Source organism: Pempheris klunzingeri, chromosome 10 (assembly GCF_042242105.1).
Source record: "Pempheris klunzingeri isolate RE-2024b chromosome 10, fPemKlu1.hap1, whole genome shotgun sequence".
NCBI classification, from domain to species: domain Eukaryota; kingdom Metazoa; phylum Chordata; class Actinopteri; order Acropomatiformes; family Pempheridae; genus Pempheris; species Pempheris klunzingeri.
This window is the reverse complement of record NC_092021.1, coordinates 12298481-12310466: the sequence shown is the minus strand read 5'-3', so window position 1 is coordinate 12310466 and position 11986 is coordinate 12298481. Positions and strand designations below refer to the sequence as shown.

General features: G+C 43.5%; 2 protein-coding genes across 2 annotated transcripts; one reads left to right on the top strand and one right to left on the bottom strand.

Moving 5' to 3' along the window:
• Positions 1-3109: 3109 nt before the first annotated feature.
• LOC139208222 (frizzled-7-A-like) lies at positions 3110-7570 on the top strand. Its single transcript, XM_070837828.1, has one exon. The coding sequence runs from the start codon at positions 3555-3557 to the stop codon at positions 5250-5252; it is 1698 nt and encodes a 565-aa protein (XP_070693929.1). The 5' UTR covers positions 3110-3554; the 3' UTR covers positions 5253-7570.
• Positions 7571-9043: 1473 nt separating this feature from the next.
• On the bottom strand, positions 9044-9970 carry LOC139208800 (olfactory receptor 1E16-like). The gene has a single exon (XM_070838542.1). The coding sequence runs from the start codon at positions 9968-9970 to the stop codon at positions 9044-9046; it is 927 nt and encodes a 308-aa protein (XP_070694643.1).
• Between the last annotated feature and the right edge of the window lie 2016 nt (positions 9971-11986).

Sequence of the window (11986 nt, the reverse complement as noted above, 5' to 3'; positions counted from 1 at the left end):
AGAAAATTAGAACTTTAAATCATTAAGTGTTTCATATGTTTCTCAAACGATGTACAGGTCAGTCTGACCTGACAGACTGGTGTCTCCTCTATTGTTTTAAGAAGCAGATGTAATATCTTGATTGTAAGAAACAGAAAGTTCTCGTTTTGCAAACATATTCCTGCTAGATACATGCCTACACAGACAACGCTGACGGCTGGTGGAGACTGACGTACGGACCTTAGCGTCCAATCAAACAATGGTTACATGTGATATAGTGATACTCTACCCTTTAAAATCTGTTGGAAAACCCAGTTCTTGGCTCCTCTGGCCAGAACCTCGCCCCAAGGTCTGTCATGAGCCCAGCGCTGCCTGAACCCCAGCGTTGTATTGCATTGTATTTCACCTGTGAATCTGAATTAAAGGCGCTTCTGAGACCGACTGAACCCTCCGGCTGATGATGTGAATAATCTCGGGCTGTCCATTAAAAGAATGCGGGTCCTTACAGTGTTGTTCCGTAAATGTTCCATATCAACTTAGACACTGATGATACGTCAGTGTGGTATTCACAATAAATAATCAGGTAAAAAGTTGCTGCAAGTCTTTCATTTTTGGGTTTGTTCCAGCTATTTGGAGCACAATAACTTAAGTCTGCTTTTCCATGAATGGTGTGCAGACAGCTACAAGAGGACATGAGAGGGTTCATTTGGAAACAGACAGATATGTATTTTGGTCCCAACGAGTGGTAGAAAAGCTATTTTGACTCTTTGACAAATTTATGCTTTTGTAAAGTTTCCTTTTTGTCTTTGTTGTGATCGTAGTTGGAGGTTTCTGACTGAGCTAAGGTTTAGTTCTTTGGGGAGATAACAATTGCCCAGCATGCCAGAAGGGAAGAAAGCATGGCCACGTCCTGCCTGGACATGACTCATGTGATACTTGCTCTCTTAAGCAGGCTTAATGACTGGATGTGGGATTTAAAGTCTAGGTCTGATTCCAGGATAACACACGGAGAGTCCAGATGAATATCAGCCTTCATTCTTTTGTCTTTCTTGATAGCTAAAGCATGCAGTCTCTTATTTGTTCAAAGTACTTGTGAAGATCATCTTTATGGGGCTGTGGATGCTCGCTGACAGAGCTCACTGTCTGTGGTTTATCATTTTTAAATTGTTAAATAAAACAGGCCAAAGTTTAGCTTAGCTGCTGAATTAGACAGGAAGACTTAGAAAGTCTAACCAACTCTTCCAGTCTTTTTAGTGGTGTTATGGTCAAACATGCCACAGGCAGCACAAAGTCTCTTTAGGACTAGGAATCACAATTTTCCTGAATCAGTGGGTCAGAAATCCAGATTTGTCTATTTCAATCTAACTTGCCCTCTGTTTTATAGGCCGGTTTGCAGCGGGGGAACTCTACTGACTTTTCCTTTTGGTTCAGCTTCTCTTCCTGCTCCCTCCTTCTCTTTTCTCCCCCTACCCTCTTCTCTCTTCTTCCTGTCCCCTCCCCCACCCGACCCACCCCCACCCTCTTTTATCCCACTCAGGGTAGAAACACACCAAATGCAGCGGGGCCACCGGCCGGGAACCTCCTACACACCTCCCAGGCTTGGCCGCCTGTGAGCAGATCGATCATGCTGTCAATTACCAAACTACCGCTGCTGTTGCAGTTCAGTCCCACAATGACACAGATCAATTTCACGAGCTGCATCTTACTATTTGCAATGAAAACCTTTAAGGAGTGAGCAGCAACAGGTACTTGCGGTGCTCGCTGTGGTCGAGTGGTTAAGATGCTGGAATTCATTTGGGTTTTTTTCATGGTTTGCTCACCGTGCTGCCTGCAGTGTGTTTACACGTCCTGAACACAGTGACTGACTGTGTGTGTGTAGAGATTTGTGCGAGGAGATGGAGAGAGCTCAACTTCACAGCTGCACACTAAAATAATGAGGAGAAAAAGCTTAAAACTCAAAAAGGAGCAAAGAGAGAACACCACATGTACTACAGGGTGTGATTGCTAATGAAGGAGCTGAAGTATGACTCAAGTATGCTTATGGAATAAAATCCTGCTGATCTATTACAACACAGATTTTGTACAAAGTGAACAGTCTGTCTGCAAAGATGGGTACTGTGACTTCACTCTGTTTGTATGCCTGGTAGTCAGACTTCATTTAACATTAGCTACTGGAACTGCTAGAAAAATAAGAGATGTGGGCAGCAGCTCAGGGGGGCTGTGAAATTGTATTTATGATTTCCAGTTTCTTTTAAAACTGTACTTTTATTTGAAAACAATGTTGACTTTCCTTCTTCAGTAGCACTTGTGCACACAAACAAGCACATCAACATACAGACAGAGACAGAGGAACATACACACATGCACTTGTGCGCATATGCCACACACTTAAAATGCATTATTTTTTGTATAATCTTTGTACGATGATGATCTGTTATGACCGTCTTTAAGCAGACAAGCCAAACCAAGGAGTGGCTAGAAATCCTTTATGCAATGCATCTGTATCATGTCATTGTAACCAGTTAGAACACTTTATTTTGTATTGCTCCCAACAAATAGACTAATAGATAAATAAGTAAATCAGTTTGCTTAATTTCACAATAAATATGTATGAACCATTCTGCGAAACAAGAAACAAAAAATTACAAGAAGAATATGACAAATTTGAAAAATGTTGTGCTGCTGTTTGGGATTGACATGTTTTCATCTTTTGTTTTGTTTTTTCCCTTTTCAATAAATGTATGACAAGAAGGTCAATGCATTTTATGCATCACCAACGGATTTTAAGCGGTCTATAAAAGCGCATCACGGATGAAGTGTTTTGAGCCGATAACCAGAGCAAATGATAATTTTCTTAAAACCTTAAAATCTGGTGTAATTTGTTCACAGCCATGGCCAAAGAGGCTGACTCGGACTCCGTAATGTAATCACTGTAACACATTTTCCTTGGATGGGGACCACAGGCCAATCAGGATCGAGTCCTGTAGGAAAACAAAGGCTCTGATTGGCTGAGACGCGGCGGCGGTTTCAAGGCGCCCTGCGTTCTGTCGGTCGGTCTTGTGAATGGAGGGGGTGCCTGGAAACCGGTGGAATCTGCACGGAGTGCGGAGAGCGAGACTGTGGACTTCCAACCGCTCAGCGTGTGGAGCGACGCTCGGCGCCAAGTCACGGCGAAAAACTGTGGAAATATGAGCCTTTCTGAGCTTTAAACCTGCCCTGCTCTGCGCTAAAGCGACCACACTCAAATGTTAGACGCGCCGGAGTGAGTCAGGTTTGCGTTACTTCGAAAAAAATGGGACTTTAAGTGTTCATTTCAGCGGACTGGGGGCGAGAGTGGAGTGCTTGGAGTCACTTACAAAGACCATCAAGAAGTCATGACACGACGGACGTTTCACTTGGATTTATCTTCATAAAAGACGAGGAAAAGACGACCGCTGCCATTTCAACTCGAGTTACTGGGACTACAAGTTAAGCGGTGCGGCATTTAATGTAGATTTGCATCGCTTTTTCGACCGTTTTCAAAGTCGCCCCACTTGGATCAAAGTTTTTCCTTCCCTCCCCCCCCCTCTTCAACTATGGCGGCGGCCAGGTCCACCACTGGCTCCGTGTTGCTCATCATGTGGCTGGTGTGCGGGCTGCCCTTCTCACCCACTTCTGCTCAGCATTACAACAGTGAGAGCGGAATATCCGTCCCGGAGCACGGGTTTTGTCAGCCCATCTCCATCCCGCTTTGCACCGACATCGCCTACAACCAGACCATCATGCCGAACCTCCTGGGCCACACCAACCAGGAGGACGCCGGACTAGAGGTGCACCAGTTTTACCCCCTGGTTAAAGTCCAGTGCTCCGCGGATCTAAAGTTCTTCCTCTGCTCCATGTATGCGCCGGTCTGCACGGTGCTGGAGCAGGCCATCCCACCATGTCGGTCCCTGTGTGAGCGTGCCCGGCAGGGATGTGAAGCCCTGATGAATAAATTCGGCTTTCAGTGGCCGGAGCGGCTCCGCTGCGAGGCTTTCCCCGTCCACGGAGCCGGGGAGATCTGCGTGGGCCAGAACACATCCGAACCCAGCGGCCCGGCCTCCTCTTCTTCCACCTACGTGGCCGACCCCGTGACCCTTCCCCCAAACATAGGCCGCCCGCGCCCGCCCCAGCACAACCAGAACCACCAGTTCACCTGCCCCCTGCAGCTGGAGGTGCCCTCCTACCTGGGCTACCGATTCATGGGGGTCAAAGACTGCGGGGCCCCCTGTGAGCCCACTAAACCAACCGGCATCATGTATTTCCGGGAGGATGAGGTTAAATTTGGCCGGCTCTGGGTTGGGATCTGGTCCATCCTGTGCTGTGTGAGCACCTTGTTCACAGTGCTCACCTACTTAGTGGACATGAGGCGGTTCAGGTACCCGGAGAGACCCATCATCTTCCTCTCTGGGTGCTATTTCATGGTGGCTGTAGCCTACGCTGCTGGCTTTTTCCTGGAGGACAAAGTAGTCTGTGTTGATGAATTCAAAGTGGACGGCTACAGGACCGTGGCTCAGGGGACCAAAAAGGAGGGCTGCACCATCCTGTTCATGGTGTTGTACTTTTTTGGTATGGCCAGCTCCATCTGGTGGGTGATTTTGTCCCTGACTTGGTTCCTCTCCGCTGGGATGAAGTGGGGCCATGAGGCGATCGAGGCCAACTCCCAGTACTTCCACCTGGCCGCGTGGGCAGTCCCGGCCATCAAAACCATCACCATCCTCGCCATGGGCCAGGTGGATGGCGACGTCCTGACCGGGGTGTGCTTCGTCGGGATCTTCAACGTGGACTCCCTCCGCGGCTTCGTCCTGGCTCCGCTTTTTGTCTACCTGTTTATCGGCACGTCCTTCCTCCTGGCCGGCTTTGTGTCCCTCTTTCGGATCCGCACCATAATGAAGCACGACGGCACCAAGACGGAGAAGCTGGAGAAGTTGATGGTGCGGATCGGTGTGTTCAGCGTGCTCTACACGGTCCCGGCCACCATCGTGATCGCCTGTTACTTCTACGAGCAGGCCTTCAGGGAGCACTGGGAGCGGACCTGGCACATGCAGACCTGTAAGCGGTTCGCCGTCCCCTGTCCGGTGCACAACTTCGCCCCCATGACCCCGGACTTCACCGTGTTCATGATCAAGTACCTGATGACCATGATAGTGGGGATCACCTCGGGCTTCTGGGTCTGGTCCGGGAAGACCCTTCAATCATGGCGGCGGTTCTACAAGCGCCTTAGCAACGGTAACCACGGAGAGACAACGGTGTGAGGTCCAGAGGATGGAAAGGAGATTATGGATGTAATAACCATGTAAATGAGGTCAAATAGCTTTCATTTTTACTACTTTTTGTGGACATATTTTTGTGTTTTCAGATTGTGACGGAAATTCAGACTTTTGGACACACAACTAAACTTTAATCTATATCCAACAGAAGTCGGACGAGTTTTCGATATATTTCTTTGTTTTGTCACCCTGAGACATCCCACACCCCTGGCCTTTGCATCTCTGGATTATGAACTGGTGTAAATGGCCATGCTGGTCCCTGGGCTGTTATGCCAGACTGGTACAGCAACTTTTACTATGAAACTCCCTACGTATTATTGATTATATCCTTTTAATATTACAGTTTGAATGTTCTTCCTGTCTGCTCCAGTGAGCGTTTCTCACTGGACATCACAATAACAGAAGAGACTGATGGGTCAAGCAGTGTGGCTTTGTGTCCGCGCTGCAGCAAAAAGGTCAAAGTTTTGATCCCTACAGCAGGCATGCCTTCTGACTGACTTCATTCATTAGGGCTGCCCGGATTATACATGTAAATCTGAGGTTAGGCTACTCTGCTTTTAGCTAAGGACTGGATTATTTCAATACATTTGTTAGACGTTGCAGAGTACAATCTCGCCCGTTTTAATCTGAGGAATAATGCATCCACTCCTGACTCCGCCTTCATGTGCCATGTGGCTGCCCAGACATCAAAACTTTAATATTTTACTTTTATTTTTTTTCACTTTTCAGACTGTTGAGTATTTGCTCCTGTATTGAATGTTCACTCCGAAGGTGAATGAAGTTATGTATTGGTTTGCACAGCTATCCTAAAGGTTCAAAGTGTTAGAAATTGACTGATTCACCAGAGGATGAAGAGACCACACACACACATACACACACAGGCTTCCACTCTGCAACGAAGACACAACAGCTCATTGTTTGTCTCCGTGTGTGGTCTCTCATTTGTCAGATCCCCCATCTAAAAGACTTTCTAAGCTTTTAAGACATCCTAAGCACCATTTCAAGGATTCAGATCTAATCCATACTGGGCGGAAATAGTTGCTCTGGATTTTTAATGTTATTTTATCCTGGATAAAGACGACTGTACACATTTATGCCTGTATTGTACGCAATGTAACTGAGTCTGCCTTACTCCCTTTATATGTTCACTTGAAGTGTTTCGTGGTTTTCGCACACAGACTGAACATTTTTAATGGATTATTATTTTAGTGTCTGAGCTACCTTATGCAGGCCCCCCAAACGAAGAGAAACTGCATTTATTGTACCTGCCTGGAACCAGGATTTTAGTTCGAGGTCTTAAATCACGGAAACACCAGGAGCGAGGTGAAAATTCAGAACTTTGGATGTGGAGGCAGACTGTGCGGTGCTCAGCAGAGTGTTTTATCTGGCACAGAATCACAGGGGACTACACAGCAGGATATTACAACATAATTTCAGGATTTTATTTTCTGAAATCTGCAGTTTTTGAAATTTCAGTGGAAAGTCAACACTCGTAATTGAAGTGAGAAAACACTAAAGAAAAATAATATCACTTAACAGAGACAATGGCTTCGACAGCAAAAAAGTAACCAGTGATTTGGTCCTGCTGGTAATTCACTGTTGGTGGAGGAATAAACTGCAATTTATTTCTCCGGCTGGACGATAAAATCAGTAGGAGAACTTGTGGTGAAACATGAGCAGAAAAACATAGTGTTTCATGTCTTCTAGCACATTTATTCTGTATACGTCACGTTTTTAAAGATGAATGGAAACACGTTGCAGCATTGAGGGAAAACTCAAGTTATTTTTTTAATATCTAACGTTGTGTCCTGCATCCACACGTACTAATTCTAGAAGACACACACTGTGTGCCCATCTTCATTGTATATACTGTTGAAGCTGTTTGTGTACAAGAAATGTACAATTTCCTGCGTGAATGTACGTCATACCTCAAACCCTGGTTAAAGGACTGAGTTAGGAAACGGGGCGACTCTCCACCACACATGAGTCACGTCTTGTCCGTCATGTTTTTACCTAACAAGGCAAAAACATTCCATGTAATTGTCCTCAGGCGGCCGAGATCTGCCACTGTCAGTGATACCAGCTGATTTGTTTGTCTTGTTCTAAGTTTTCAGAAGGATTATGAGTGTGTGGGTTTTTTTTTTTTTTTATTACAACATATGCAACCTACCAAGTAAACACAGACTGTTTTTTAAAGGCATATTGTATTTATGGGGATACTCATTTGTCTTTTTTTACTTGTTTTTTAATGAGATAAGCCTGTTGTATGTGTACAGTTTGAATAAAAGCGATAAGGTTTGTAACGAGGTGACCCTTGTGGTTTGTGTTCAGCATGGTGCGCATGCTGAGCGCCACATTAAAATCTTGACCTTGGAAACAACAGTTGACAAAACAGTCTCAGTTTCACAGTAAGTGGACCTTGAGTTGGAATTTGTTTTGTCAACATTCGTGCAGTATTTATTGTTAAATAATGCAGAAATGTAAAAGCAAGGGTTCTGTGGGTATCTCACATGAGGTGGATCCTGTTTTTTTGACCAGGCTGGATCCTTATTGCTGTTTTTTACCACCTAAACCTGATGGCACGTCAGTGAAACTATCTCTCATGAATAGGCAGCACACATGACTTTAAGTGCATTAGCAATGACGCACAGGCAACATTGTGATGCTGTTTAGGACATTCAGCCAATGAGGGAACAATACAAGTCTTACTCTCCTAAATGCCAATGACAATAACTTGAGTCTCTTCGTTGGCTGCACTGTTCTGTTTTATTATTGTCATCGAAACACTGAGTGCCTCTGCTGCTTTAATCTCACAAGAACAAGTTACCTGAGCTATAACTGGGAATACAGTCAGGTTAGATTATAACCTGACTTCCTGCTGGTTCTGTATGTCCTGTTGATGTTGCTCACTAAACTTTTCTGACAGAATCTCTGAGGTCAGGTTGAATAGTGGTGTTGATCTAATGCAGCCTACTTTTCTAAACATGTAGTATTAGTTTGTGATAGAGCAGCGTCCTCTAGTGGCAGACAGATACAAGTACAGATGGTTCATTCCAAGGGGAAATAAGTGGAGATCTCTGCTGAATATGGCCTCGGCATACTGACATTTAACTGAAGTAGACGATCACTGATGGACAAATCTAAAAATGTACTAAGGCAGGTGGATAAATTTAATGTTTTATGAAAAGAGCAGTATCTTTAAAAGGCAAAAACATTTATTCCTCCAGCCACTGCACATTATTAATGCTAATTCTGGGCTTCACACAAACCACATATGATCACTTCAGCTCCTCCATTAGTGCAGTTTGGTGTGATGGAAACGCAGCAGCACCACCTGCTGATGTAAATGAGTGCTGCAGTGAAAACTACGCTCTCCTTGGTGGATTGATGGTGACTGTGAGTAGGAAGATGAAATCAGTCCTGTTCTGCTGCAACACAATGTGACATGTTTGACCCATGCAAATAAGTGAGGTGCTTTCAGAGTATTTCCTTGGTCCTGCAGTGTCAGAATGACCTTATTACCTCAGTCTGGAGCCTCACTGAATTACATTTACATAATACATAGCTGAAAACCATGGGCACTGATGCAGGTTAAGTCAGAATCAGCGTGAACACATTCAGGAGAGGAGTTTGACTCCAGTTTTAAGTTTTGATATACAACATGTGCAACTTTCTAGATTGTTTTTATCTACAGATTTATTTACAAATACAGTATTAGTTTCACACAACAGAAACTCCCTCTTTGCTCCGAACAGGAGCAACATGATGAAGAATATTTATTTTCTCCAAAACAGAAGTCTATCACATGATTGTCTTATCTTCGGTAAGTTAAATCCATACATAAAGGGGGTGACTAACGGCTGGAATATGAGGATATACACAGATAAAATGATACGTACTTTATCTGGAACGTGGGCCACATCAAACCTGGAGTCAACAAAGTGAAAAATGCAGCCAGCAAACAAGTTTGACACTGAGACAATCTGAGGTGTGCAGGTGGTGACGGCTTTGTGCTTGTTTTCTTTAGATGTGTTCAGGCAAACAGCCAAGATCTTCATGTAGGAGACCGAAATGAGACTGAACGGGATAACAATAGTCACAAAGGCAAAAAGCAGGTCGGATATGTTGTTAAGTTTTGAAACTGAACATGCAAGTTTCATCACTAAGTGGTGGTCACAGAACACTTTGTCGATGACGTTTCCACACAGCTTCAGACGGATGACAAAAGAGAGCAAGAAGGTGAAGTTAATAAATGAATACACCCATATGAGCAGAATGATTACACCCACTCTCCCTGTGGTCATGATGGCGTTGTAGTGTAAAGGATGACAGATGGAGACATATCTGTCGTAGGCCATGGCTGCTAAACTGGAAAACTCAACAGAGGCAGATGTGTAGATAAAGCACATCTGCAGAAAACACCACGGCAGGGCCACTTCATGGGTATCTGAAAACATCTGTGAGAGCAGAAGAGGATACAGTGACGTGCTGCCGCCTATTTCATTCACAAATAGGTTACACAGAAACATATACATTGGCTCATGCAGCCTTCTGTCCACATATATGACCACAATAAGAACTGTGTTGGCCACACATATGGAGAGGTACCACACCAGCATTATGCTGAAATACAGATATTTTGACTCTCCAATGTTCCCGTAGGCTGCCAGCAAAAAATACACAACCTCAGTGGAGTTGTCCATTTCTTTCCTGTGTCATATGGCTGCCACTCAGAGGTTAAGCGGCTCAGTAAAAAGGTTGTCTGTTATGTTTTTGAATCATGTCTGAGTCCAATATTAATATTCTACCTGCATTTATGTTTTCCAGTGATCCTGCTGTGAGGCAGACAAACACAATGAGACAACAACGGAGCAAAGTGTCAAAATAACAAAGCTAAACAGATTATGGTTATAAAGGAATACAACATGACTTATTAGGAATATGGATTGTGATGCAGACAACTTCAAATGTTGTTTTTTCAATATAAGAAAAAATAGCCAATGAAATGAATCCTTCTTCTCAGCACATTTGTGCTGTGACTTTTCAGTCACCCGTGACAAAATGTCAGCAGGTAGATATCAGTCATCAGTCATTATCAAAATACAGCTTTAAGTATATGAACATGAAGTAAATTTGAGATTTACACACGTGATCCAAGAGCAGTGGTATCTCACACATGAAAGCCTCCAGCTGACGGCTGCTGCCCTCCTGACTGAACACAACAGAAGCCTAATGAAGCTTTTTATGGGTCTCAAACAGAGAGGTGGGTGGTGATTTACTAGAGGGCTGGGCTGCTAACACAAGCTGAAAAACATTCAAACAAAAGCATTACAAAGCATTTTTGTAAGTGCTGAAGGTTGGAACAGACTGGACAAGTTTAAAATTTGTGATAAAACCTGAGCATAGGCTCAACCTTAGGGTGCCTGAGGGGTCGGGCAAGAACAGTAAAAAGGGCACCAGCAGGCAGTAGGGGCAGCAGTGTGCAGAAACCCGAGACACATTTATGGTGAAAAACGTGGTTAAGATCAAAAGTGCTCCTCAGATGTAATATATCTTCACTCCTGTAATAAAAACAACTGGAGGCATGTAGAGGTAGAGCTGCATGGTTAAGTAAAGGTAAAGTTATTTTAGTTAATATTGAGATCAGGAATATTCAACTCAGTGACTTTATTGAAGTTTGAAAAAGAAACTTATCTCTTTAACAGTGGATTTCATTAAATTTCAAATACAACTCAACTGAAAAAATAGATAAAATTAATCATATATGAATATATATATTCAAATAAAAAATACAAAAATATAAATAAATTAGATCAAAATAAACAAGTTCAACTCTGTAGTAAATCCCCAAATGTACTGAAAACTTCTTAACATATATTCAGCAACTTGTAGATTATTATTTTTTTTTTTACATTTATACTTAATCTTATAGACAGATAGATAAATAGACAAGAATTTAATATGTTTAATATGTTTTACAAAAAGGCAGAAAGGGCAGATTGCCGCAAAGCTCCTCTTTTTTTCAATAATGCGTCATATGACATAGCATGAGCTGCAGCTCTGTGTGCCATAGTTGGTGCAACTGAGTCTGTGTGAGTTGGTGTTTTTTCAGTAGGTTTTAATCGCATTTTACCATTGTTGTGCCATTAGCGTGCAGGTTGCACACACTGTGAGCTGTGAGGACATGGAATCCACAGTTGCCCCAGAGCAGCAGCTTCTGCCTGGTATTTGTTATAGCCTGACACATGATAGCAAACCATAGACTGTATAAAAGAGGTGGATGTCGCTACAGTGACGTTATTCATTGGTTTGTGAACATTGGTTTGAAGCCTCAAGTTTGGCCTTATGCACATCGCATTGCTATCTTGGTTTCATTGTCGCCATCTTCGTTTTGGAACCAGGAGTGACAGTGTTCCACGAAGATTGGTCAGTAACAACGTAGTCCCGCCCTAAAGCATACCTTCCTTTATTGGCTATTTTCCTCTAAATGGGACCATCATTTACTAAATGACCATCATGCTCTGTTGAAGAAGACCTGAAACTAAAGACTGAGACCATAAACCCATTCGGAAAATGTTTATGAGGTAATAAATCAAGTGAGAAGTTGAGTCTTTTACTCATAGACTTCCATACAACTTTTTAAAATCAGCAGAGTCGCCACCTGCTGATCATCAGAAAGACTGCAGCTTTAAGGCACTTCTGCATTTGTTTCACTTGTC